A 23,938-nucleotide genomic window follows, 5' to 3' on the forward strand; every position below is an offset into this window, starting at 1 on the left:
GAATAATTTGTATTTTATTTTTGAGGTTTAGATTAGAACAAGAAAAAGTATCAATGGGATCAGTAATCTCTTTATTAGAAATGATTAAATTATACTAAATCTAAATTATTCTTTCATAATTTGGATTTTAGCTTTTAGGAAAACCGTAAAAAAAAGAGCACTTTACAATAAGGTTCATTAGTTAACATTAGTTAACTACATTAGTTAGCATGAACTAATAATGAACTGCACTAATACAGCATGTATTAATCTTTGTTAATGTTAGTTTCAACATTTACTAATACTTTACAACATTTTTTGCTAACATTAGGTAATGCACTTTGAACTAACATGAACAAACAATGAATAGCTTTATTTTGATCAATGACAGTAACAAATGTATTGCTCATGGTTAGTTCATGTTAGTTAATACATTAACTAATGTTATCTAATGAACCTTATTGTAAAGTGTTACCAAGATTTTTGTAGTGCAACTTATTTTTGCCTCCCACGTATTTAATTCCAAGCCTTCCGATGAAAAGATCTTTATGATCATGAGAAACATTCAATCAGATGTGTCCAAAACTTTGACTGGCACTGTATATCTCTCTCTCTCATTTCTCTCTCTCGTCTTTTTCCTCTTCCTTTCTCCCTGAGCTGCAGTTTGAGTGGCTGGGGAAGGCGGTGGGGTAATACGTTGAGTAAATGAATGATGATGATTCTGCGTGTCTGCCTGAGGCAGTCAGACGGCACTGTGGGATATATAAAAACCCCTCTTGCATTCTCTTCTGGGACGTCTTCCTGTCTGTGTGATATCTCCTGCAGCATTTAATGGAACCCCCTGTGCTGTTAAAACCCAGCTTCAGAGCCAGACACATCCACCCAATAGTTTTAGACACATTTGATCACTGCACTCAAACGGGACGGCTGTTTAGAGTGGGTAAGAAGACAAGCATTGATCTTCATTAAGGCCTGGTGGACAGCAGAAAGAATAAGAGAGAGCGAAAGAAAGCAGCGGGAAGAAGGAATGGGGAATTACGAGACTGAAAATGCCTTAGGTGCTGTTGACCATTACTACAGATGGACAGTCCTGTATGTCATTAGAGCCAATATGGTATGCTTAACAGGTGGCAATGCTGTCACTGATAGTTCCCTGCTCTCTGAGCATCCTTCACGGTATCTAACACTGCGGCTGAACCCGTTCAGAGCCTGAGCATGTGTTGTGTGTGTACGTACACACCTAATGCTCTTATGTGTCCTAATGCTCTTACGGATGTTTAATCTTGCTGCTTCGGCCCTATGCGGAGCCGCCTGCACTGCTGCCTGTTGAATCAACGGGGACGTGTTTTGCTTCGCCTTATAACTGAGATGATTATGATTTAATAAAGGGCTGAAGTGAACTATGTAGCCCCGCGGCAGACGTGCCAAGTGCCACTGCGTACTCAATCTAGAGCGTGATGCTAAGCACAGATTCAGCATTTGGAGCGCGCGTTCATATACTCATTACGGCGTCTATAAATACAGCACTGGCCCATTATGCATTTTAACATATTTTATGGTAGGTAACATCAATTATACGCAATTATGGTTGCGTTAAATGATAATCAAATTGGGGGGTTGGCATAATAAGCATCCATATGTTTATGTCAGAGGAGTCATTGCCAGTGAGCATATGCAGGGGCTTTATGATAGCAATATATGCTCCTCTGTAACTCCGTAATAAATGCATTTCCTTCTTGATCTTAATGTATGGACATAAATTATCACATCTTTTGCATTGAAAAGCAGTGGCAGGGTGTGACGCATGGGGAAAACAAATTTGCACTTTCAACAGTGGTCTCATAAAGCCGTGGGTCTCCCTAACAGGCATAATTTGGATGTACAAAATAAAAGTGGAATGATTGAGATTTGGTACTTGAAGCGTTTGCAAACACCATCATTCCTCTGTGGGCTTTTGTGTTTGTGGAAGTGATGTTTTGGTGCTTGGTTTCTCTTGATTATGTCTCAGCCCTTTACCCTCCTCTGAATTTTGTTTGATTAGCTTTGATTCGAAATGTTGTGGTTTACAAATCAGATTCAAAATCCCACCGTTGTTTTGTCAGCAACTTGTTCGGCATCTATTTATCTGGTTTCTATCAGTCTGTCCGTCCATCCGTTATTCCGTCTGTCCGTCCATCTGTCATTAGATTGGATTTGAAAAGACTTTTTCAATTAAATTCTGAACAGGATAGATAGGTAGGTAGATTTCGGTCTAGGTGGCAATACCAATTTTTAAAGCAAATTTAAATCTAATTTTCCCCACTTCAAGCTCTGATAGAACTGAAATTGTAAAGTGAGGAGGCCTGGGAAGAGTTAGTTTAAGTTTACTACACAAGCAGCTGTGATGTTTTTATGTACAGTAATTCCTCCAGCTGAATGAACTAATGAGACTAACAGAGAGCTAAAAATGAGAGGTAGCAGTCATTAGTCCTAAATAATTGTTTGTTAAATAATAACAAATCCACTTACGGTTGGTCTTCAGAAATCTCCTCAGACCACTAATAGCGCTCTGTCCGGGAGAATCTCTAAACAGCATTTTGAGCTTTGATCTTTCACTTTCTTCATTTCGAATTTTCAAATTCTCTCATGGCAAGTGCATCAAAACACCATAAAATGTGTTGCAAATGCTTTTTGAAATCCATTTAAAAACACTCACGACACAAACACTTGATTTCTGTAATTTCATGGCAGCTCAGCTATCTCCAGTCGGGTGGCTTTTGAAACCTTTCGCTCCAACAGTATCTTGATATTTCAGATTTGGGTCTCACTGAGTGTAGATATAGTTTAGACTGGGGTTATCCACTACTTCTGTTTCATGCATTCAAAAGAGGTTTATTTTGAGGAATTCCATGGTTAATGATTTGGAGTTTGTTTCATCGGAAGTGTTGAGGTTTTTGAAAGTGACCTTGTAGCACACTGTAATGTTACCACCAGGCATCATTCATTGACTGACCGCAGGGTGTTGTACTCTTTTCCTGCCGCTGGCTGCCCCATCGCTTTTCTGCTGCTGTTTGTCTGCCCATGAGTCTCCTCACCTGCTAGAAGCCAAACGTGGTGGGTGGGGGTATAGTGGTATATTAATAGCACAGTACAGGTCAGCTGAATAAAGTCAGTAAAAGCACATAATGAAAGCAATCAAACGGACACTTTTGAAAAATTCTGAAAAATTCTGTTAAAAAATGAGACTTCTTAATCTGTCAAAGTCTCCTGTCTATTGAAAATCAGATCACTCAATCAATGATCAATGATATTTCATTTATTGTATATTTTTTGTGCTGCCTTTGCAAAGTTAAAGGCTATATAAGACATTAAATACAGTACACTGAAATGGGGTTCAAATGTTCACATTAAATCTGTGGAAAGGTTGTTTGGAAGTTTGTATTACAGTATGCATGTGATGTGATTTTGGAATCTTGGTTCCACCACTAATGGAAGGAAATACATAAAAAAGGTAATTCTGACTTTATTTCTCGAAATGTATTTTATTTCTCACAAGATTACTTTATATCACACAATGTAAACAACGTAAAGTCACATAAATATGACTTTATGTCTCACAACTGACTTTATATTTTATATTTAGATTTATATCTCACAATATGACCTTTTTTTGCATTATGTGACTTTATATCTTCTCACGATTGCAACTTTATTTCTCAAAATGGTGATTTTATATCATAATTGTGACTTACCGGTAATATCTCTAAACTGAAAATGTGTCAGTACTGTATATCACGGTTGTGAATTTATATCTCATAATATGACTTATCGTAATTTGGATTTATAGTTTAAAATATGACTTTATATCTGAAAATGTGCCATTATATCTCACCGTTATGAATTAATATATCATATTATGATGACTAACCACAATGTGGCTTTACAGTATATATCACAATATGAGTTTATATCCCATATTGTCACTTTATATCTCTCAGTTGTGACTTTTTTCTCTTAGTTATTTCCCAAGATCGTGAATTTATATCTCACAATATGATCAGATCTGGCTTACTTTTCACAACTGCAACTTTATTTCCCAAGATTGGGAAGTTTTATGTCACAATAATTCTTTATATCACATACTATGACTATGTTTGAAAATGTGCCTTTATATAGCTCACAGTTGTGAATTCAGTATCAGACTTAATATCTAAAAAAGTTATTTCGCGCAGATGTAAAATTGTATCTCAAAATCTGACTTCTGGCAATCTGGCTTTATATCTCACAATTCTGTGTTTTTTTCTTTTCAAAATGTATTGCTCAATTGGCAATTTAGTTTTCCCTCTGAAGTGAAAAAAGGGCTTCACTTGTGTAGTGGGAAATTATCCGCAGTGGGTTGTGATGGTCCGGTGTCGGCCTTTGAGTCCCAGTCCATCCCTGGACTGAAGCAACCTGTTTGTCATGAATTAATGTTAAGTATGTTTGTGTGTGTGTTAGAGCGTGTTGATGCCCTTGTGTTCTTACCATATGCTCCGGTGCTGGTGGGTCCTACAGGCAACCTGTAATGTAATACGCCCTCCTTTCAAGCTGTTGCTTGGAGGAACAACACACTGCATCATCAACCAGCTGCCTGAACCCCTGCACACTTTCCGCAAGCTCCAGGGCCCCCGACTGTCACGAGGGATCCTCGCAGATTCTCTGTTAATCCACCTGCGCTCCTTTGCACGAAACACACCAAGATCTGAGACAATCTGTTGATAAAACCTATAACCGAATTCAACAGGAGCACGTTTGTAGCACAAAGCGCATTTTCGGGATGAAAAAGATGATGTTAGGATGCCACCATGGAGCTCCAAGCTGGTGAAATTGAGTAACCTTGGAGCATGTGCAAATTTCGTGCTGTGTACGCGTTTGCAGCTCTGGCACACTGGGTTATTATATTTCTCATTTCTTGAGCACTCGGGGAGCGTTTTGAATATGTTAGGTGTTGGCAGGGGTAGATGGTGGCTGTCACTGGCATTTTAATGGGGTGGGTCTCTTGGGGGGCCTGTGTGATCTGCACACACACACACACACACACACACACACACACACACACACACACACACACACACACACACACACACACACACACACACACACACACACACACACACACACACACACACACACACAGTTTGTTTTGCTATACCGGTACTTGTGAGGACATTCCATAGGCGTAATGGTTTTTATACTGTACAAACTCTGTCCCCTTACACTGCCCCTATCCCTAAACCTACCAATCACAGGAAACATTCTGCATTTTTAATAAAACATAGTTTGTTTATTTATGTTTTTTAAGCTATTTTAATTATGAGGACTCATGAAATGTCCTCCTAAACCACGTTTAAGTTTTAATACCAGTGTAATACACATGTAATTATACAAATTTGTGTCCTCATAAATCACATAAACAAGAGCACACACACGCATGGCTTTTCTCTTATCATTCCTAAAATCATGGCCAACAAGCTGTTCTAAAACACTGCACAACCAAATATAATTAAATATCACTACAAAGCAAGGGAGGGGGGATGAGTGAAAATGAGAATAAAGTGAGAATAAGACACAGGGTGAGCGACAGAAAAGAGAGCATGCCGGGGCAACAGTTACAGCACACACACGCTGCGAGAGAGATCATCAGTAATAATTGCGAAATGTCTCTTTCGGAACGGCTTTGTGTTTTCTTTCACTCTGTCTCTTGCAGTGAAAATCATTTAGCCTCCAGGCTGGAGCTCAGCAGGAGAGAGAGAGAGCAATTAGAGGGAGAAAGAGGGAGAGAAGAAAAGGAGGAGCACACAGGTAAATGATAAAGGAAGATGCAGGAATGATGCTGAGATGCCGAGGTGAGCGATGGGGTGGGCGGCGGAGATGACGGATGGACAGAGAGATGGGCTAGGAATGAGAAAATGTCGGAAGGTTAATGCCGCGGAGCAAATGAGCTGGAAATGCACGCAAGAGGGGAAGAGAGGGTCAACGCGGAAAACACAAACAGTGGGGTCCAAAAGTCTGAGATCATTAGTGAAAATGATCAGCATAATAATAGTGAAAAGATGCATTTTCAGAATGTCTCCGTATTTGGTTTTGTCGTCTCTTTTGCTTTAATGACAGCAGCATTCGTGCGGCACGAACGGCACACTTTTGTCAAACTTGATGATCATGTTCTCCAGTGTAATTTGAGAACAACCCATCTTGGACTTCAATGGAACCAAAAACTTCTGATTGTTTGTACAAATGAGTCGAACATGGTCAGTGTCACAAATGTAGGTAACATTTTAGAATACGATTCCGTCATTAATGATTAACTACATAGGAACAAATGAGTAACGCAATATTAACACTCTAGTATATTGAGTATATAAAATAATGTATAAAGAATGTTGTAACCAGACAGTTGACGGCACCCATTGACTTCCATAGTCAATGGGTTGGTAGACTTCCATTGACTACCGTAAACTGCCTGGTTACCAACATTCTTTAAAATATCTTTTTTTGTGCTCAACAGAAGTAAGAAACTCATACTGGTTTGGAACAACCCTTTAACAAATACAATGAATTAGTAAATAGTGCTTAGTCAAATGTAGTAGTTCACTATTAGCTAATTAATAACTACTATTTTTGTTCTTACCTCCCAGAGGACTACTAAGAACTAATATATACAGGTTCATAATGAGCATGAATAGGCCTAATGCATAATGTATAATTAATTCTAAAGCGAAGGTCATTGTAACCCACTAATGACTAAAGTATTACCAAATCCTTCAGTACTAAGAAAGCTCTAGAAAGCAGGGGTCTCCAACACGTCGCTCGCGAGCTGCCAGTAGCTCCTCGTGCCCTGACTGGAGGTAGCTCACAATTATCGCGTCTTTTGCGCGCTCAAGTTCGTTATTTCAAATGTAGCCAAGCGCGCTCATTATAGAAGCGATGCGGCCATTTTTTACAGGTGCAGCGAGATGAAAAAATCTCAACTTCAGAATTCCGCAAAAGCTACTAAACTTCTTTGTCAGACAGACGACACAGGAAAATCGGACCGAATTTTACTATTAATAATAAAAGATAAGCTAATGTGCATCGTAAATGTCAGTAATTTATCTTTTTTTGACTCATTCTTTTTATAAAAAAATTATTTAAAGGCTGAAATATGTGAGGTTTATCTTTTTATAAAACCTTTTTTGTCAAAACTTTATTTGCACTTGTAGCTACATGTTAGTAGATAACACGTTGCAAGACACTCTTTTAAAATCTAGCCATAATGTTTTATGTTTTACATTTTTTAATCCTTATGTAAACAAAAAGTGCATATTGATGCTAATTTTAATTGTTATTTGCTGGTTAATGCGTCATGTAGGTCTTACATTTCAATCTTTATGGTCTTAAAATGTCTTAAAACGGTCTTAAATTTGACTTACAAAAGGTCTTTCATGAATTTCTGTCTGATAAACAACCTACTGGTGTTGGGATGTTTTGCATAATTGGTTGTTCCAGGAAGAAATCGTTCTTGCCACCTCATAGTTACTTTCATTTCTACAAATGGTGCAAACTCTGCTAGATTATAGATAAAAGATTCCCATTCCTCTGCCATTCTGTGATCGGCAATCGGTAGAACATGATTTTGGTGATCGGTGATCGGCCCCAAAAATGCTGATCGGAGCATCTCTAAACAAAACCTGTTCAGAATATTTTTTATTATAATATCTTCTTTGTGTTCCCCAAATGAGAGAAAGTCATTCAGGTTTGGAACGGCATGAAGGTGAGACAGGGTACATTACATGATAGAATATTTATTTTTGGGTAAACTGTTCCTTTAAATTTGAATTTAAACCGCAGATGTTCAGTGTATCTTCAGACTTTTGACCCCCTGTATATGCAAGCTCATGACCTTGAAATCCAGTGAGAGGGATTCTTGAAAAATTATTTATTTTTCAATAAAAGGCACAGTGATAAAGCACAGCAAACAAGGAGAGAGTAGGATGCAAGAGAGAAGGAGGGCTAAGAAAGAGCGAATGAGAGCGTGGTTAAATACCATTTTATTATAAACCCCTGTGGAGAAGAAATTCAAACGTGTTTCTGTTCTGAGAGTGGGAGAAGTAGAAGAGAGGGGGAAGGGGGAGGATCTGGAGAGTCTTTTAAAAGTGAAATTCAAAGAGAACATGTCTAAGCCATTCTCTTCTCTCCTCTCTCTTTATTCTATTCCCTGCCTCTCCCTGTGTATCTTTCAAATCAAGATAATGCCACAAACAAGCGTTTTTTGTGCTTCCTTTACCCACACTTTCATCACATGTAAATGTGAACTTATTTTAATTTCTCTTACAAAAGGTGCTATCACATGGCATTCTGCTATTTTCTGATTCCAGAGTCATTTTGACTGTTATTCTCTCGCACAACAGAGAAACAGCCTGCGGAACGATGCAATAACTTGCACGTAAGTCTTTGTACAGTTTTTCCTTTAGTCATGACTGCAATGAGCAACAGGACATTTTGATCATTGCTTTACTTCTATTTCTGTAGGGTTGTGCTTTGTAGCCCCACCCACTGTGAAATCCTATTGGTCCAAAATTCCGTTAAAAAAGTTAACTTTTTTTTTTTTTTTTTTGGACAGAAATTAATTATTGTATTCACAATTAATGCATTAAATTTAAGTGACAGTAAAGACAATTATAATAAAATATATCTATTACAAATATAATAAATGTTGTTCTTTTGAATTTTCTGTGCATCAGAATAGTTAAAAAAAATCACTATTCCCTCAAAAGTAATCAGCACAATTTTTTTTCAACATTGATAATAATTCGAAATGTTTCTTGACCAACAAATTTGCATATTGGAATGATTTCTGAAGTATCATGTGACACTGAAAGCTAATGACTGCAAATGCATCCTTAGTGAACATAAGAGACTTCTTTTAAAAACAAAATATCGTACCAGCCCCAAATGTTTGAACGATAGTGTAACTGTTAAGCATCAAATGCTTTCTGACTGACTTATTATTGTATCAAGTGTAATCTGACTAATTTTGTGAACCAAATGAATTGTGACATGAAATGCAATATCTCATAACAAAATGAAGTTACACTTTACTGCATTTCATCATGCACAGAAACAGTTGCTTTTTGTCAAAATGTAAAATCCGCTTATCATTTCAGACACAAAATTCTGAACCAGTCATTTCATGCATTTTACACAAGTTCGTTCCGTTTGCACGCATAACAGTGAATTAAATTTATCAACATTTTTGAATAACAGAAAACACATTTTACAGACTAAACGAAGAGGTTCCACTGACGAAATGACAAAATCTGTGTATGAAACGCATTATGGTGTAACAGCATTTTATCATGAAATACTGCATTTTGTGTGATGCAATTCATACGGTGCATGAAATTAGTCAGGTTACACTTGGTGCCCCATAGTGATTGTGTCACATCGGGCAGCAGTTTCGAATTCAGCTTGGACAGACAAATTACTTGTTGTATTGCTCTTGTTTAGGATATAGTGTGAGTAGTTTATATTACATCTACTGTGACAGTCTAGATCAGTGTTTCCCAGCCCTTTCTAACAAAAGAGAACTTTTTTTCCACACAAATAATATGCTTCACAAGCCTCTATCCTCATGCATCTGTGAACAGTTCATATAAATGGACCAAATTATCTGCTATTTCATATTGCGCCTTCAATTTTAGTGATTGGCATATGAATATCACTGCACATTTTCAATCTGTTGCGTGCCTTTCTTTTGATTGCACCTATTTCACTGAATGCTGAGAATTTTTTCACAAGAGACAAGTTTTTTTTTTATAAAACTGTATTTCGTCTGGTATTTACCCATGGCTTTTTAATTAAAAGCTCAAGAGATCTCAAGATGACTTTAAAAGTTTAGCTTTTTTAGCCTAATTCAGCTAGTTTTATCTCATAATTCATTTTTGTGAATGGTCCTAACGTTTTCACTCCGTTTATTTTCTGTCTGTGTGGCAAATTATTTTATTTATTTATTATTTATGTATTGTTGATTATGGTTCAGAGTAAAATCATAATCATTTCCCCTAAAGTCAAGTACAGGTGAAACTCAAAAAAATGTGCAAAAGTTCATTTATTTCATTTATTCATTTATTTTCAGTATTTCAACTTAAAAGGTGAAACTAATATATTAGCCTATATAGACTCATTACACGCAAAGTGAGATATTTCAAGCCTTTATTTGTAATAATTTTTATGATTATGACCTATGGAAAACCTTTTCACAATATTCAAATTTTTAATTTGGGGTTTTCATAGCTATAAGCCATAATCATCAAAATTATAACAAATAAAGGCTTGAAATATCTCACTTTGCATGTAATGAGTCTATATAATATATTAGTTTCAACTTTTAAGTTGAATTACTGAAATAAATTAACTTTTGCTTGATATTCAAATTTTTCGAGTTCCACCTGTATGTGGTGACCCACAGGTTGGAAAATCCTGGTAAGGGCAAGTTTCATCAGTGAAGAAATGATATAAGGTTCTCACATGCCTGGCTTGTATAAAGGCTTTAGAGTTAGTTCGCTGTCAGTGATTTGCAGCTGGAGGACTGTAAGGCTTTGCTCATGCTCAGACAGGAGATGGTCATGCAGAGGGTTAACTCATGATTATGCGTAGTCCAGTGTGAATACAGTGCATGACCTTGAGCTAATATTTATTCTGAATCCTCTCAGCTGAGGCTGGCCATCCGCTCTACTTAACCATGCCCACTGCCCCAGAGAGAGAGAGAGACAGAGAGAGACAGAGAGAGAGAGAGCGAGAGATTATTGAATAGGGTGAAGCTTTAGGGGAGGGGAATTGACCTGTGCCCTATACTGTTAAAACCTGAAAATACTAAGGTGCAGATTCATGCAGGTATGAATGAAACCATGTTTATTTTTCTATTATTTTTTATTATTCTAACAGCCTGTGTACTGCAAAGGCATAGTGTGAAGCCGGAGGCTACAGTCAGAACAAGTCTTTGAACTGCTTGAGCTGCAAAATTATATTAGGGCTGTCAATCAATTAAAAATTTTAACCAAATTAATCAATTATCAATTTGATTCTTTTTCTTTCATACGTGCTGAGAAAAAGACATTGTTGCAGGCGAGTAAACCATTCAATAGTGTATGTGTCTGAGCAACAACACAGCAGTGGCATTCCTGAATGAATCAGCATTTTGAGCAAATGTTTTTGAATAAGTTTATTCAGTGACTCATCAATTATTAGTCAATTATTTCACTTCTGAATTAATCAATGTTTATAGAACGAATCGCTTGAGTGAGTGATTCAATTACTTTATCATAAAGGTTTTGTTCCCAAATGAATCGGTGTTTTTGAACAAATTGTTTGCATGAATGATTCAATTCATAAAGAGAGTCACTTGTCTTTGAAGAAAGGTTCACTGAAAAATTGTCACCAGATATTTATTTATTCATTCAGAGTTAAGATTAGGGAAATATTTTAAATAAATAAAAATGAAATTTGAATATGTTACAAATATTATATTTAAAATATATTCTCAATAATATAATTTATATTTAAACCTATGCCAAAGCTATGTAATCATGGAATTTGCTCATTTCAAGTTCCTCATAAACAACATTGCCTCCCTTCTCCCTCAAGATACGTTGGATGTATATTCCAGACCACTGCAAATTGTGATCCCTGTTCCCGGCAAACCCCTTGAAGAGTTACTTCAAAGGGTTTTCTCCTTTACAGGGAATAAGGCATAGAGATGACCACTTTCTAAAGGACTGCACCCTAATGGTTAATAAACTCGCTTAACATTTCTCCAGAGAGACTAACGTTTGCTATTTTTGAACTGCATGGCACTTTTCATGCAAAGTGTTTTGGAAAAGCACCAAGGTATTGTTTGTAGTTTTATTCATACAGCCTACTCAAAGTCATGCTCAGAACAATTAAAAAGATAAGCTCTGTCTTTTGCTATTTAGGTTTTGGCACAGGGTTGCTCGTCTTGGCACTGTCAGACAGTGGCAGAGAAGTGAGCAAACTGCCCTTTAAATGCGCAAAAGAGATTTGCATCAACATTGGTGCCCTTTTCCTGCCTACATGCTCCCCTGTTGAAAATATTAAAGTAAATAAAGCTAAAATATATGGTGTCAGCCTCAAAGCCATCCCATTAAAGTTAAACACTATTCATAAAAACAACCACGCGCTCTTTCTTCATATTTCAGCTGATTATGCTAATAACCACTGGTATTTGCATAAACTTGTGCCAAATAAAGATGGTTTTGATTTTGATCATAAATGATGCATGAAGGAGGCTGAACAACAGCAGAAAATTGGAAAAATACTTGCTGATGATGTAAAGCAACTACTCATGTGACCGTCAAACGTGGGCATTTGAGTGATGGACGTTGTCGGGTGTTTGGCCAAGCTGAGTCAGATGGCATTACATCAGTTTCGACTCAGCCTGACAAAAACAACACAGACAAAAACAACACCTCCATTCTCAGACTCTCAGCACCAGCAACTAATCTCGGCACCCCTACTAACTTGCTTGGGGCATTAGTGTAAGAGTGTGGGTGAAACCAGGCTGCGCTGTGACTCCACTGACCTGTAACCGCGGCTCAACTCGACTTGTGAAATCAACTGCAAGGCACCATTCTCACCTAGTTCTAGCAGTGCTTACACGACTGTTTCTAATCAGATTGAGCAGAACCGAAGAATAAGAGAAGAAACACACCTTCTTGTTCTGGAGTTCAGAGCGCTGCACTTCAGGAGTCTGGCACTTTGGTGTCACTGTGTCAGACTACGCCAGGGTAAACAGCTTTAATAATGCGGTCAGTGCGCCTGGGCTGGCAGGGCTGATGTTAATTATGTGTCAGTGGTTAGATAAGGGCCCCACAGTCGTGGACTCTCAGCTGGGCCCCCGGGCTGCAGGTGCGGAGCCGCCTGGCAGAGGAGATCCAGTGAGGGATGCGAGGTTGGTTCTAGCTGGGGGCCAGACAGATGGAAGGTCAGTCTGGGTGAGAAGACACAGTCACGCCTGCTCTTAGTCATTCAGCAGGGCCACGAGTGGAGAGTTAACCAAGCAAGGTCATCCCGATTTGGAACTCTCCCACACTGCACCTGCAACAGAGACCTGTCACTTCGCCAGATCAGAAATAACATAGATGTGTAATAGATTGACTTTAGCAGATCTTTCAATATTGACATGATTTCTGGCAGCATTTTTCTCTGTGGGCAGCGATAGGTGTAACGTTTCATGTAGTCAGATTACATTTTGAAAGTATTATACTTGATTTTACCCAATATCTATGTTATTTAAATTCGTACTTTCGGTCATTATATTTAAATACTTAATATGTAATATTCTATTTAAAATAATATATATTTTTTTAAATTTCGGTCACACACACACACACACACACACACACACACACACACACACATACACACACACACACACACACACACACACACACACACACACACACACACACACACACACACACACACACACACACACACACACACACACACACACACACACACACACACACACACACACACACACACACACACGCACACAAGGGTGTTTTGCTATCCTTGTGAGGACATTCCATAGGCGTAATGGTTTTTATACTGTACAAACTGTATATTCTATCCCCTTACACTGCCCCTATCCCTAAACCTACCCATCACAGGAGACATTCTGCATTTTTACATTTTCGAAAAAATATAATTTAGTATGTTTATTAACCCGTTCCCCTCATGGGGACCGCTGGCTGGTCCCCACAATGGAGGTGATTTCAGGTTTTACTATCCTTGTGGGGACATTTGGTTCCCACAATGTAATATAAACAAAAGCACACGCACACACACACACACACACACACACACACACACACATATATATATACACACAGTGTATACTGTACATACATACATACACACAACACACACTTTTTAGGTTACGTATGCTAAATTAACATATTAATATGTTAAATTGATATTATCATAATTTAATAATTTACAATTTTGAATATTATTAAAATATGGGAAATATTGATTATGTTTAGGATCAACAAACAGCATTGTGAAGCATTGACTTTCGATGATCTATATATAATTTTAATTTTATTAACATAGTTCTTGTTTATTGATTAATTAAATTAATTATAAATAATAATAATAAATTACAATAAACTATAGATATATATTATATATCTTGTTTTATTATATAAAAAACATATTATTTAAATATATATAAATAATATATGTTTATATATATATATATATATATATATATACTGTATATATATATATACTTTATAATAAACATTTGTTTAATTTACATATAAAATTGATCAACGTGGCTAGTGAGTCATGTGAGGCTGGGCTCCTCTGAGGAGAAGCGTGTGAGCTTCATCTTCCTCACTCAGACGTGAAGGAGCCGAGGATTCTCTCCCATCAGCCTTAAAGCCTTTGATAAGATTCCCTGGTCGCAAAGGGGGATTGAAACTCATATAACACGCTGAGATCTGTGTGTATCGGAGTGTGTGTTTCTATAATGGTTATGTGTGTAGATGGCCTCTCGGTATCCAGGCCACCGCATTGCTGTTTAGAGCAGTCAAAACCCATTTCATATGATGGCTGAAGTGCCATTTTCTCAAACACTGTTTCTCCCAACTCACAGGGCGCTAAATAAATCTGCCCAGGAAAACACATTCATTAGGTTAATGCACAGATGCGAAATACATTTTTTTCCCCTACTCCCAATGTTTTATGATTTATTGTGCTGCAGGAATGTGAAATTGAGTATACCCGAATAAGTTATTTAAGTGATTTAGAGGTTGACACTGAATATTTTTTCCCACAGTTCATGATTTATGGTTATTGCAAAAATATGAAATTGACTATATGAGCATAAGAACATTACTTTATAATATAAGTAATTTAGTTGATTTAGAGGCCTAATGATAATGCCCATGTATACAAAGGAAGCCGGGAATGTGTCCTTGAAACAGGATGTGTGGCAGGAATTGACATGGCTAATTTGAATGCATATTATGGTCAACTGGGTGTCAGTGCATGAATTAGACCTTTCTGATGCGGTTTCATGTATAATTCAGTTGCTTTTTAAAATGTCTTGTTTTTGAATTAACAGCCTCTCTGATAAATCCTTTATTAAGGTGTCTGCCCACTTCATCTGTGTAGATATTATACCTCATTTAGTTTCAATATTCAAATCACAGTAGGGCCAATAATGGTGCGACTGTTTAAATTCATGCCTGTTTTCTCACTAATGTGGTCAGGCATCTGCTTGGAAGTGTGTGTGTGTGTGTGTGTGGTTGTGCATCACGCTGTGTGTCTGTCCTTGAGTCTGTGTGAGTGTGTGAGTGTTTGTTTTGAGCCATGTCACTACGTCTGTGTTATTGGATGTGTAAATCACAAGGAGTGTTGGCTGAGGTCACGTCGATCAGGTCAATGCCAGGGACAAAAGGACACGCTCCTCTCGTTCACCGTGACTACACAGAGGGGTTTCTCCGTGTCTTTCATCATCCCGCCATCTCCAGCCTTAACGATAGCGGCAGCTTCATTAAGGGCCTCGTTAAGTCTTGTCGTTAAGGCCTGTCGTTAAGGCGGGTCATTAAGGCCCTTCGTTAAGAACCCCGGGCTTGGAACGGCAAACTGCTGGCAGGCTTGACTGACCAAGAGCTCAAGGCGGAATTAATGGATGGAATCAGGAATTCCAAAGCCATAACACAGCAACAGCTTCGTAGCTGCCCGCTCTCCCTAGCAACGACACTAGACACCTGGACTGGCTGCCACGTATATCCCTCGACTAGTTTCAATCTGAAGCTGAGGTACTAACACCTGGTATTAACATCCGTTTCAGCGAACCAATGACAAGAGATCAGGACTAAAAAAACAAGTGTGGGGTCCAAAACGTTTTGCGGCTTAGAAAGAAAATAACACTTGCATCCAATCCGTGCATATGTACCAGCCTCATCTCATAAATTTGATTGCAAATGTATATTTTTGTACATTTTGATATATTCTGGAAAGTGTAATATGGACATACTGACAGCATCTAAAATACAAAAAAAGATAATATTTTTTATATAATATTATAATTATCTATAAATATATTTGTACGGTTACATTTTACTATTATATAGATATTTTCCAGTCTTTTATCCGACCTCTCCCCTAAACGTACTGTACATTTCTCAACAATATAAAACGTATACAGTAATAAGCTGAAAATTCAGCTTTGCCGTCACAGGAATGAATGAAAAATGTATATTTCTTTTTTAAAAATCAAACAAAACGATTATTTTAAACTGTAATAACATTTAACAATATTACTGTTTTACAGTATGTTTTAATCAAATTAGTGCAGCATTGGTGGCCATAAGAGATTTCTTATCAAAAATATTTATAACAAATCTTTATACTTTTGAACAGTGTATATATTATAGATATTTTTTTCAGATCCAAACCCAGTGATTTGTAAACATTTGTAGTTCTCTTAAAGTTGTTCATATACGTTAATAATTCATGCTTCGGTGGCTTTGCTAGCATACAAAAATGTATGTGTGCCAAAACCACACTTTACCTACAAATATGTATGATTACTAATGAGATAACGTTGCATATACATGCACAAGACTGCGTGGAATATCTTTGATTTGCATGGCAGCAGCATTAATTGACACAGATTATGTAAAGTGCATCCAAAAATTACTTCGAATAGGAGCTAAAATAACAAATGAGCATTGAGCATCATGTTTGCAGTAGGACTTATGCACTTTTTATGCAGTAATCAATAATGTGCTGACTCATTGTATCTTTTTTTGCACCTGCAAACTTGTAGTATCACTCTGATGTGGTAAGTAATGTATGTAGCCTTGAGACCCTCGCTTAAAAATTTGATCACAAATGGCCACCCAAAATGGATTTAATACCAGGTATAAACTGGGACTAAACCAAAGTCTTGACTGTTCATGGTAATTAAAAGGGTGCTTTTTGAAAAGAGTTGTGATGCAACTCCTGCGCCCTGGTCAAATTGGCCTATCTCCATCATGGCTCTGTAATCATCCACATATAATTGGCTACTTCACACTGTCTCCTCTCCACTGATAACTGGTGTAGCATCATCCAGGTGGATGCTGATTGTGGAGACCCATGCTATAAAATGCTTTGAGCAGTAGTATTGGAAAGGTTTATTTATTTATTGTGATTGGCCTGTGGAAAACATAATTCATATTTACTAATTATTGTAATAAACACATTATTTTTATTATACAGTTGTAATTGTTTATTCAACTTGCAAATCAGGTTTATTGACAAAATCTACAGACTTTTAGCTGTTTGCAATGAACAAATCAAACAAAAATAATTGAAATAGTTCAACACAACAAACGTTTCAAGTGGTTTCCCCAAGTTCAACCCCTTCATGACAAGCATCTTTAGTACTTGGTAGAACACCCTTTTTGCTGTTATGACCTGCTGCAAACGAGATGCATATCAAGACACCAGCTTCTGGCAGCGTTTCTGAGGAATCTTAGCCATAAGCGATGGCCTCTAGTTCAGTAATATTCTTGGGTTTGCATGCTGGAATCGCCTTCAAATCCCACCAGAGATTTTCTATGGGGTTCAAGTCAGGTGACTGATGGCCACTGTACAATCTTCCAGGACTTCTTCTGCAACCAAGCCATGGTGGAATTTGAGGTATGCTTAGGATCATTGTCCTGTTGGAAGTTTCAATGACGCCCAAGCTTCAGCTTCCTAACTGACGGAATGACGTTTTCTCATAGGATCTACTGATACTTTAATGAATCCATCTTGCCTTCCACACGCTGCAGGTCTCCAGTGCCAGAGGATGCAAAGCAGACTCAGAGCATCACCGAGCCCCACCATGCTTAACTCTAGACATAGTGTTCTTTTCAGCATATTCTTCATTCTTTTTCCTCCAGACATACCGCTGATTAATAGGGCCAAAAAGTTCTAGTTTTGTTTCATCGCTCCACACAACAGAATACCAAAACTTCTGTGGCTTATTTATATGATTTTGAGCAAATTGGAGCTGACTTTTCTTGTGCTTTTAGGTCAGTAGTGGTGTACGTCTTGGAGTTCTGGCATGATTTTAGTATGCGCCTTACTGTGCAGGCCTTAACCTCAGTGCCTGTTGCCACCAAGTCTTGCTGCAGGTCTTTTGCAGTCACTTGAGCCATTGATAGCTTCCTTTTTCTGCCCCATCCAGGTAGTGTAACCACTGTTTCTTTAACTTTGAACTTGCAAACTAAAACACCAGCTTTCAGTGGTGTCTCAAGGAACATTTAGTGCCTTCACTCTCTTTTTGTATCCTGTTCTTTGTTTGTGCAGGGCGATGATATCTTCTTAACTTTTTAGACCATTCTTTTGACATATTTCTAACATGCACTCAAATGTGACACTCAACAAACCTAGCCAATTTAGATATTTCATGTGTTCTCTAGTTCCAGCACACCTGGTGCAACTAATGAAGCCCTTGATAAGTTGCATTAGGTGTGCTTGACAACCCCTGTTTTGAATATTTGTGCTATTGGGTTGAGCTATTACATTTGTTTGATTTGTTCATTGCAAACAGCTGAAAGTCTGTAAGTTTTGCCAATAAACCTGATTTGCAATGGGGGTTGAATATTATTGATTACAACTGTACATGCTGGATGATGTTAAGCCATAGTGGTCTGTTAGTCCAACTTTGCAGACTAGTACAATTTTATTCTGTCTAAAACTTTTACATGATATTTTAAAAAGAAAAATTACTGCTTTATACTGATTGAAGTTTAACTTTTAAACTAGATCTAAACATACTGAGGAATGCTTCCTGATATAGCTAGCTTAGTAGGAACGCCTACTACCAACCAATAGTACAGAGACCTGGAGACCTCAATGTGAATACCCCTTGACATGGAAAATATGGTTTTATCGCTTGCCAACTTGTTGCATTACGCCTGGATATTGTACACAAAAATGTGTGTATCACTGAGCAGAATGTTTTTCTTAGAGTTTTCCTCATCACTGCCCACAGAGTTTCAGGGCATTCTTTGGGGATTTAACATCTACGCAACCACATGTTTAGTCTCAAAATTCAATCTGCAAAAACGATGAATATTCTGATTCCCCAAAAAAAATCTCCATTTTGATTCCATTGAGGGAACATACTCAGCTCTTTCCACACTCGAATGCCTGCAAACATAGTACACACTCCCATTTGTCTTCCAAACTTGCTGTGTGGCACTTTTTGTAGAAGTTGTGCTGTTATGGGGTCTTTTTAAGCAGCCGTATTCTGGCCACGTAGAAGCGATAATGAGGATGAATGCTGATGCGTTCCCCACACTCTTCTTTCTGAGCGTCACACGCTCCCTTTGCAGCCCAGGCTTTGCTCACTGCATGAAGGCTCCTTAGCCGTAGACTGCTGCTGATCCGGTAACCAGACTCCGCCCGCAATCAATGCCTTGAGTACGAGTGCTTCACGCAAGGCTGTGTGATCATTACCGCCCATCTGTACTGTCTGCGGATGAGCCCCCAATGTCTTCGCCCATCACCGTGGCATCAGTATTTCGAGAGTAATCATCTATTTGACTGTTTTTGCTTGATGCAAATGTCTGTTTTTATAAAGTCTGTTTTGACCTCAGTATACTATTTGTTCTTCTGAACACTTCAGTCTCTTGTAATCTTTCTGTCTCATCCTTTCCCTCTCTTTTTCTTCTCATCAGCTTCACACTGACATGGACAGAGGTGATGGACGCACTAAGTACGTGCTGCGGGGTGAGGGGGCGGGGTCAGTGTTCGTGATTGACGAGAAGACAGGCAACATCCACGTAACCAAGCCCTTGGATCGGGAGGAGAAGGACGAATACCGTCTGATTGCCACGGCAACAGACAGTCAGACAGAGCGTGCCCTGGAGCCCTCCTCCCAGTTCATCATTAGAGTGCAAGATATCAACGACAACCCACCTGTCTTCGAGGACGGACCCTACAGCGCCACAGTACCCGAGATGGCAAACATAGGTAGCGGAAGACAGCATTTCCTCATCCCTGCTAGCACGTTTTTTTCTCTGTGAATGTCAATGATTTTAAATAATGCAGGATTCACGCTGTCCCAAAAATCATCCGATGAAAAGCTGAGGAAACGCTCTCTATAATTTCCGCCGTTTAAATGTTAATGACGCTCATTTGGTGAAATAACCTCTCACGTTTATCGATTTTACGTCCGTTTGAGTCAGGCTCAAAATATTACCCCTTGACGGTCGTGGTTGTTTTGTTTTGCCTGAAATAGGTTTAATTAATTTCAAAGCATCCCATCCGCCAACAAGAAATATTCTGTGCTGCATCTGAATGCTTATACCCTTGCTGGGGTAAACGAAACCCGAGCGCCATTCAAATCTATATTCTAGCAGTGTGAATGCGTTATCAGTCTAAATTGTGCCTGGTTTCTTCAGTTCCGCTCAAATTGAATATGAATAGATTTCTCTGAGCCGGTACATGTTGCGTCAACCCGGCAGTCATGTCTGTTTTTTGATCTGCCTAACTGATTGTTCGTTTACAGTGACAATCTCTCTTTGCTTTCTTTCTCTTACCTTATTCTCATTTGCCGCTTCTTAACTACAGTACCTGTGAAAGATCCGTAATCAGACGGCTCCCTCCCCTCAACCCACAAGCTCTCTTGGTGACACTGTCAGGCCTTTGATGTCTGAAAACAGCAACAGCTGCTCCCACAAATCCCTTCGTCCCTCTGAGCTTGTCAGCCGTTGCCCCATGGGAAACGTAGTTCTCTTTCCATTGTACATATATATGTTCTTTTCAAACCGCTTCGGTCCTTCGCATGAAGCTCTTTGATTTATTTGGTTGGAAAAAAGTCCATATCTGTCAGGAACGCAGGAGAGATTGGAGACGTGAGGGAGTTATGGGAACAGGGGAGGGTGGCCGCAGAAACAGGCATAGAGATTGAGAGAGGGAGCAAATGGGGAATTGGAGAAGGAGATGAAGAGAAATGAAGTGAGACAGTCAGAGGCGCGAATGAAAGAAGGTGTGCGGCTGGGGAGAAGAGAAAGTGAATACTGTATTTGTCACACTGCAGCAGGGGGAGATAGGGAGAGAATCTGTCAGTCTTTATACGGCTCTCTCCATTTAATGTGCTTGTCCTGTTATGACCTGTGTTCATATGTGCTGTATTGATCATATCTTATTGTCTTTCTCCCTGAAACTATTCCTCAGGGACCTCCATTATCCAGGTGACGGCTTCAGATGCAGACGATCCCACATATGGGAACAGCGCACGGCTGGTGTACACGCTAGTTCAGGGACAGCCGCACTTCTCAATGGACCCTCAGACAGGTGGGTTTTTCCCCCCAGGAACTGATTTTTGTTCCTATCATGCCCTGTAACAAAGTCTTGATTTTGTTTTTGGGGTGTATTAGAAAATGCTTTCATGATTGATTGTTCAAAAAACACATGATTTTTTTCACATATTTTACATTATTACAGCACCTCACAGCCCAGTCTGGCTCGAACACACCGTTTAGTTTCTGTTTTACTGAAGCCCCTCATTCCAAAATACGAACTGTGCTGTGATTGGTTAGCTGGCCCAGTGTGTCGTGATTGGCACCAGTTAGCTCGTGTTCGGGAAATGTACATTTAAGATGTACACACTTTAAACATGATACTTGTCAGAAAAAACTATGGTAATACAAACTAGTCAATCACAAAACCATGACTAATGTTCCTAAAGGGCGGTGAACAGCTTTACTAAAGTGAGAGCTTACAAAAGCTACAGTTTACACTATATCAACACTAATGTTGGCTAGCAGGCGAGCAGAGGCAAAGCTTTGTCCTTTGTTTACATTGTAGCAACAACATAAAACGTATAATTGGAACTGTTAATAAAAAACGCAACTACAAATAATAAGACATACTTACCAGTTGTGATCCACAAACAACAGATTGTCCCTACAAAGTGGGAACTGCTCAATTTCAGGAGAAGCTTTTGTGTGTAGCCTGCATTCTACTCTCTTAGGTTCTGGAAGCTGTTCTCAGTAAAATGGGCAACACACATATACAGTAAATGTTGGGGTTATAATGTTCAGGAGCAGTGTTTAAAACAAATTTTAACCACTCCAAGTTCGTCAGCCTTAGGATGGTCAAACAAATGAGTTTTGGAAACGGGGTGAAAAAAAACAGCATCTCTTTGACACAGAAACAACACTGTCTTCTCTAATGCAGCTCAACCAGGCCTCGTCCCCTTTTTTTGCGTATTCCATGGGCGTGGATTATTTAAATGAGTAACATTGTGACTTCATAAAACCCGAAACATTTGCGTTGTAGTCCAAACGAGTCGTTCACTGTAGTTCTTGGAAAGTGAATTCTGTTAATTAAAATATCTCCCTTTGGAGTGGACTTTGTAACCTTGCAGATCTATTTTATGCTCAAACAGTAACATTACACACACTACTAAAGTTGAACAAGTGAAAAGGCATAATAGGACCCCTTTAAAACGTTTGCTTGTCTTTGTAACACAAATGAAGATATTTTTTTAATGAAACCTGTGAGATTTATGTCTCTACATTGAAAGTTCATTCCCCCTAACCTTTCAAGCTTCAAAAACTTCATCAAAGCGTAATGCATATGAATCAGGCAGTTAAACTCAAGTCTTCTGAAGAGACATGATTGCTTTATATGTTGTACAGATTTAATTTAGGCATTTATTCACATATAAACATTGATCAGCTGACATAGAGCACATCAAATAAGTAATTGATGGGGTGAATATTCCTATTAAACTATGAAAATCCATAAAATAGACAAAAGTGTCAGCGAAAAACATGCTTGACATGAAATTTGTGAAGATCAATTATCATCTGTAAAAATCCAATTTCACAATTGAGCATCATTTTGATTACAAGCAGTAAATTCTGCACAAAGGGTGATTATATTATTTTACTCTGTATTTAGCAATGCATAAAATTATAGCCATGAAATTAGCCTTAGCAAGACAAAGGAGTTTGGACATTGTTTTACAGAAATTTTTTAAATGTCGTTGCCAGCCGAAAGGGTCAACATCACTCGTCAACCAGTTTCCCTATCATAGTATTGCTTGTGACCAGAAAGGTCATGCTGTCCACCAGCTATGCCAACATCAAACCAGCACTAACAACCATAAACCAGGTATGTTTTCAGAAGGCTATAGTGCAGGTTTATGACACGTGCTGCGGTGTTCATGCTGCCAGTATGAGTTTAAGTCTGGCTTGCATCTTTTTCTGATCTTGTTTTTCCCATAATTTCCCATCTTCTCTCTACTGTACTGTCAATAAAAGTGGGAAAAATAAAGGTGTCTGACTGCGGAGTATGCAATAACAAAAACAAAATAACAGTAGATACCACTAACATGAGGAGATCTAAAACATTTATGTGAGAAACTGTTTGAAGAACCGCTTCAAGTGTTTGGCTAATCGGTTGTCCATAGAGAACAAGTTCTTAATCATATTCTCACCATCCTTCATCCTTGAGGGACAAGTGAAGTCACTAAGCCTCAAGTTAAGTCACTAAAATCAGTGAAAAATACAATAAAATGTTTTTGTAGAATAGTCTTCAGTTTCATGTTATACTCTCTTTAGGCTGGTCTCAGTCCCTGATCAGCCATCAGCACCCCGCTCTCTCCCTTCAAAGCCCTGATCAGTTCCCCCTCAGTCTGTCATCCCTTCATCTCTCTGGTTCTTTCCTCCTTCCTCTATTCCTGGTTCTTCCCTCCCTCTCTTCAATGCTCGTTAATCCAGACTGACTTGGCAGAAATGTATTCATACCAGCTGAGCTGCTGCACTTCTAACAAATGCTGCAAACACTAACTCAAATCACACTTCTGAGGGCTGTGGAAAAAAGAGAAATGCTTCAAAGTGGAACGTCACCACAGGTTTGTGAATAGTTCAAT

General features: G+C 38.5%; 1 protein-coding gene across 3 annotated transcripts in view; it reads left to right on the forward strand.

Annotated features, from left to right (window-relative positions):
- The window catches only part of cdh24b (cadherin 24, type 2b), a 134,640-nt gene that overhangs the window by 67,154 nt on the left and 43,548 nt on the right, over window positions 1–23,938 (forward strand). For all 3 annotated transcript variants that reach the window (XM_079614427.1, XM_079614426.1, XM_079614425.1), the window contains 2 exons: window positions 19,731–20,025; window positions 21,232–21,351. In XM_079614427.1, the coding sequence (XP_079470553.1) occupies window positions 19,731–20,025; window positions 21,232–21,351 (415 nt within the window). The remainder of the gene's footprint in view (window positions 1–19,730; window positions 20,026–21,231; window positions 21,352–23,938) is intronic.

The sequence above is a fragment of the Phoxinus phoxinus genome (assembly GCF_949152265.1).
Source record: "Phoxinus phoxinus genome assembly, chromosome: 5".
Classification (NCBI taxonomy): domain Eukaryota; kingdom Metazoa; phylum Chordata; class Actinopteri; order Cypriniformes; family Leuciscidae; genus Phoxinus; species Phoxinus phoxinus.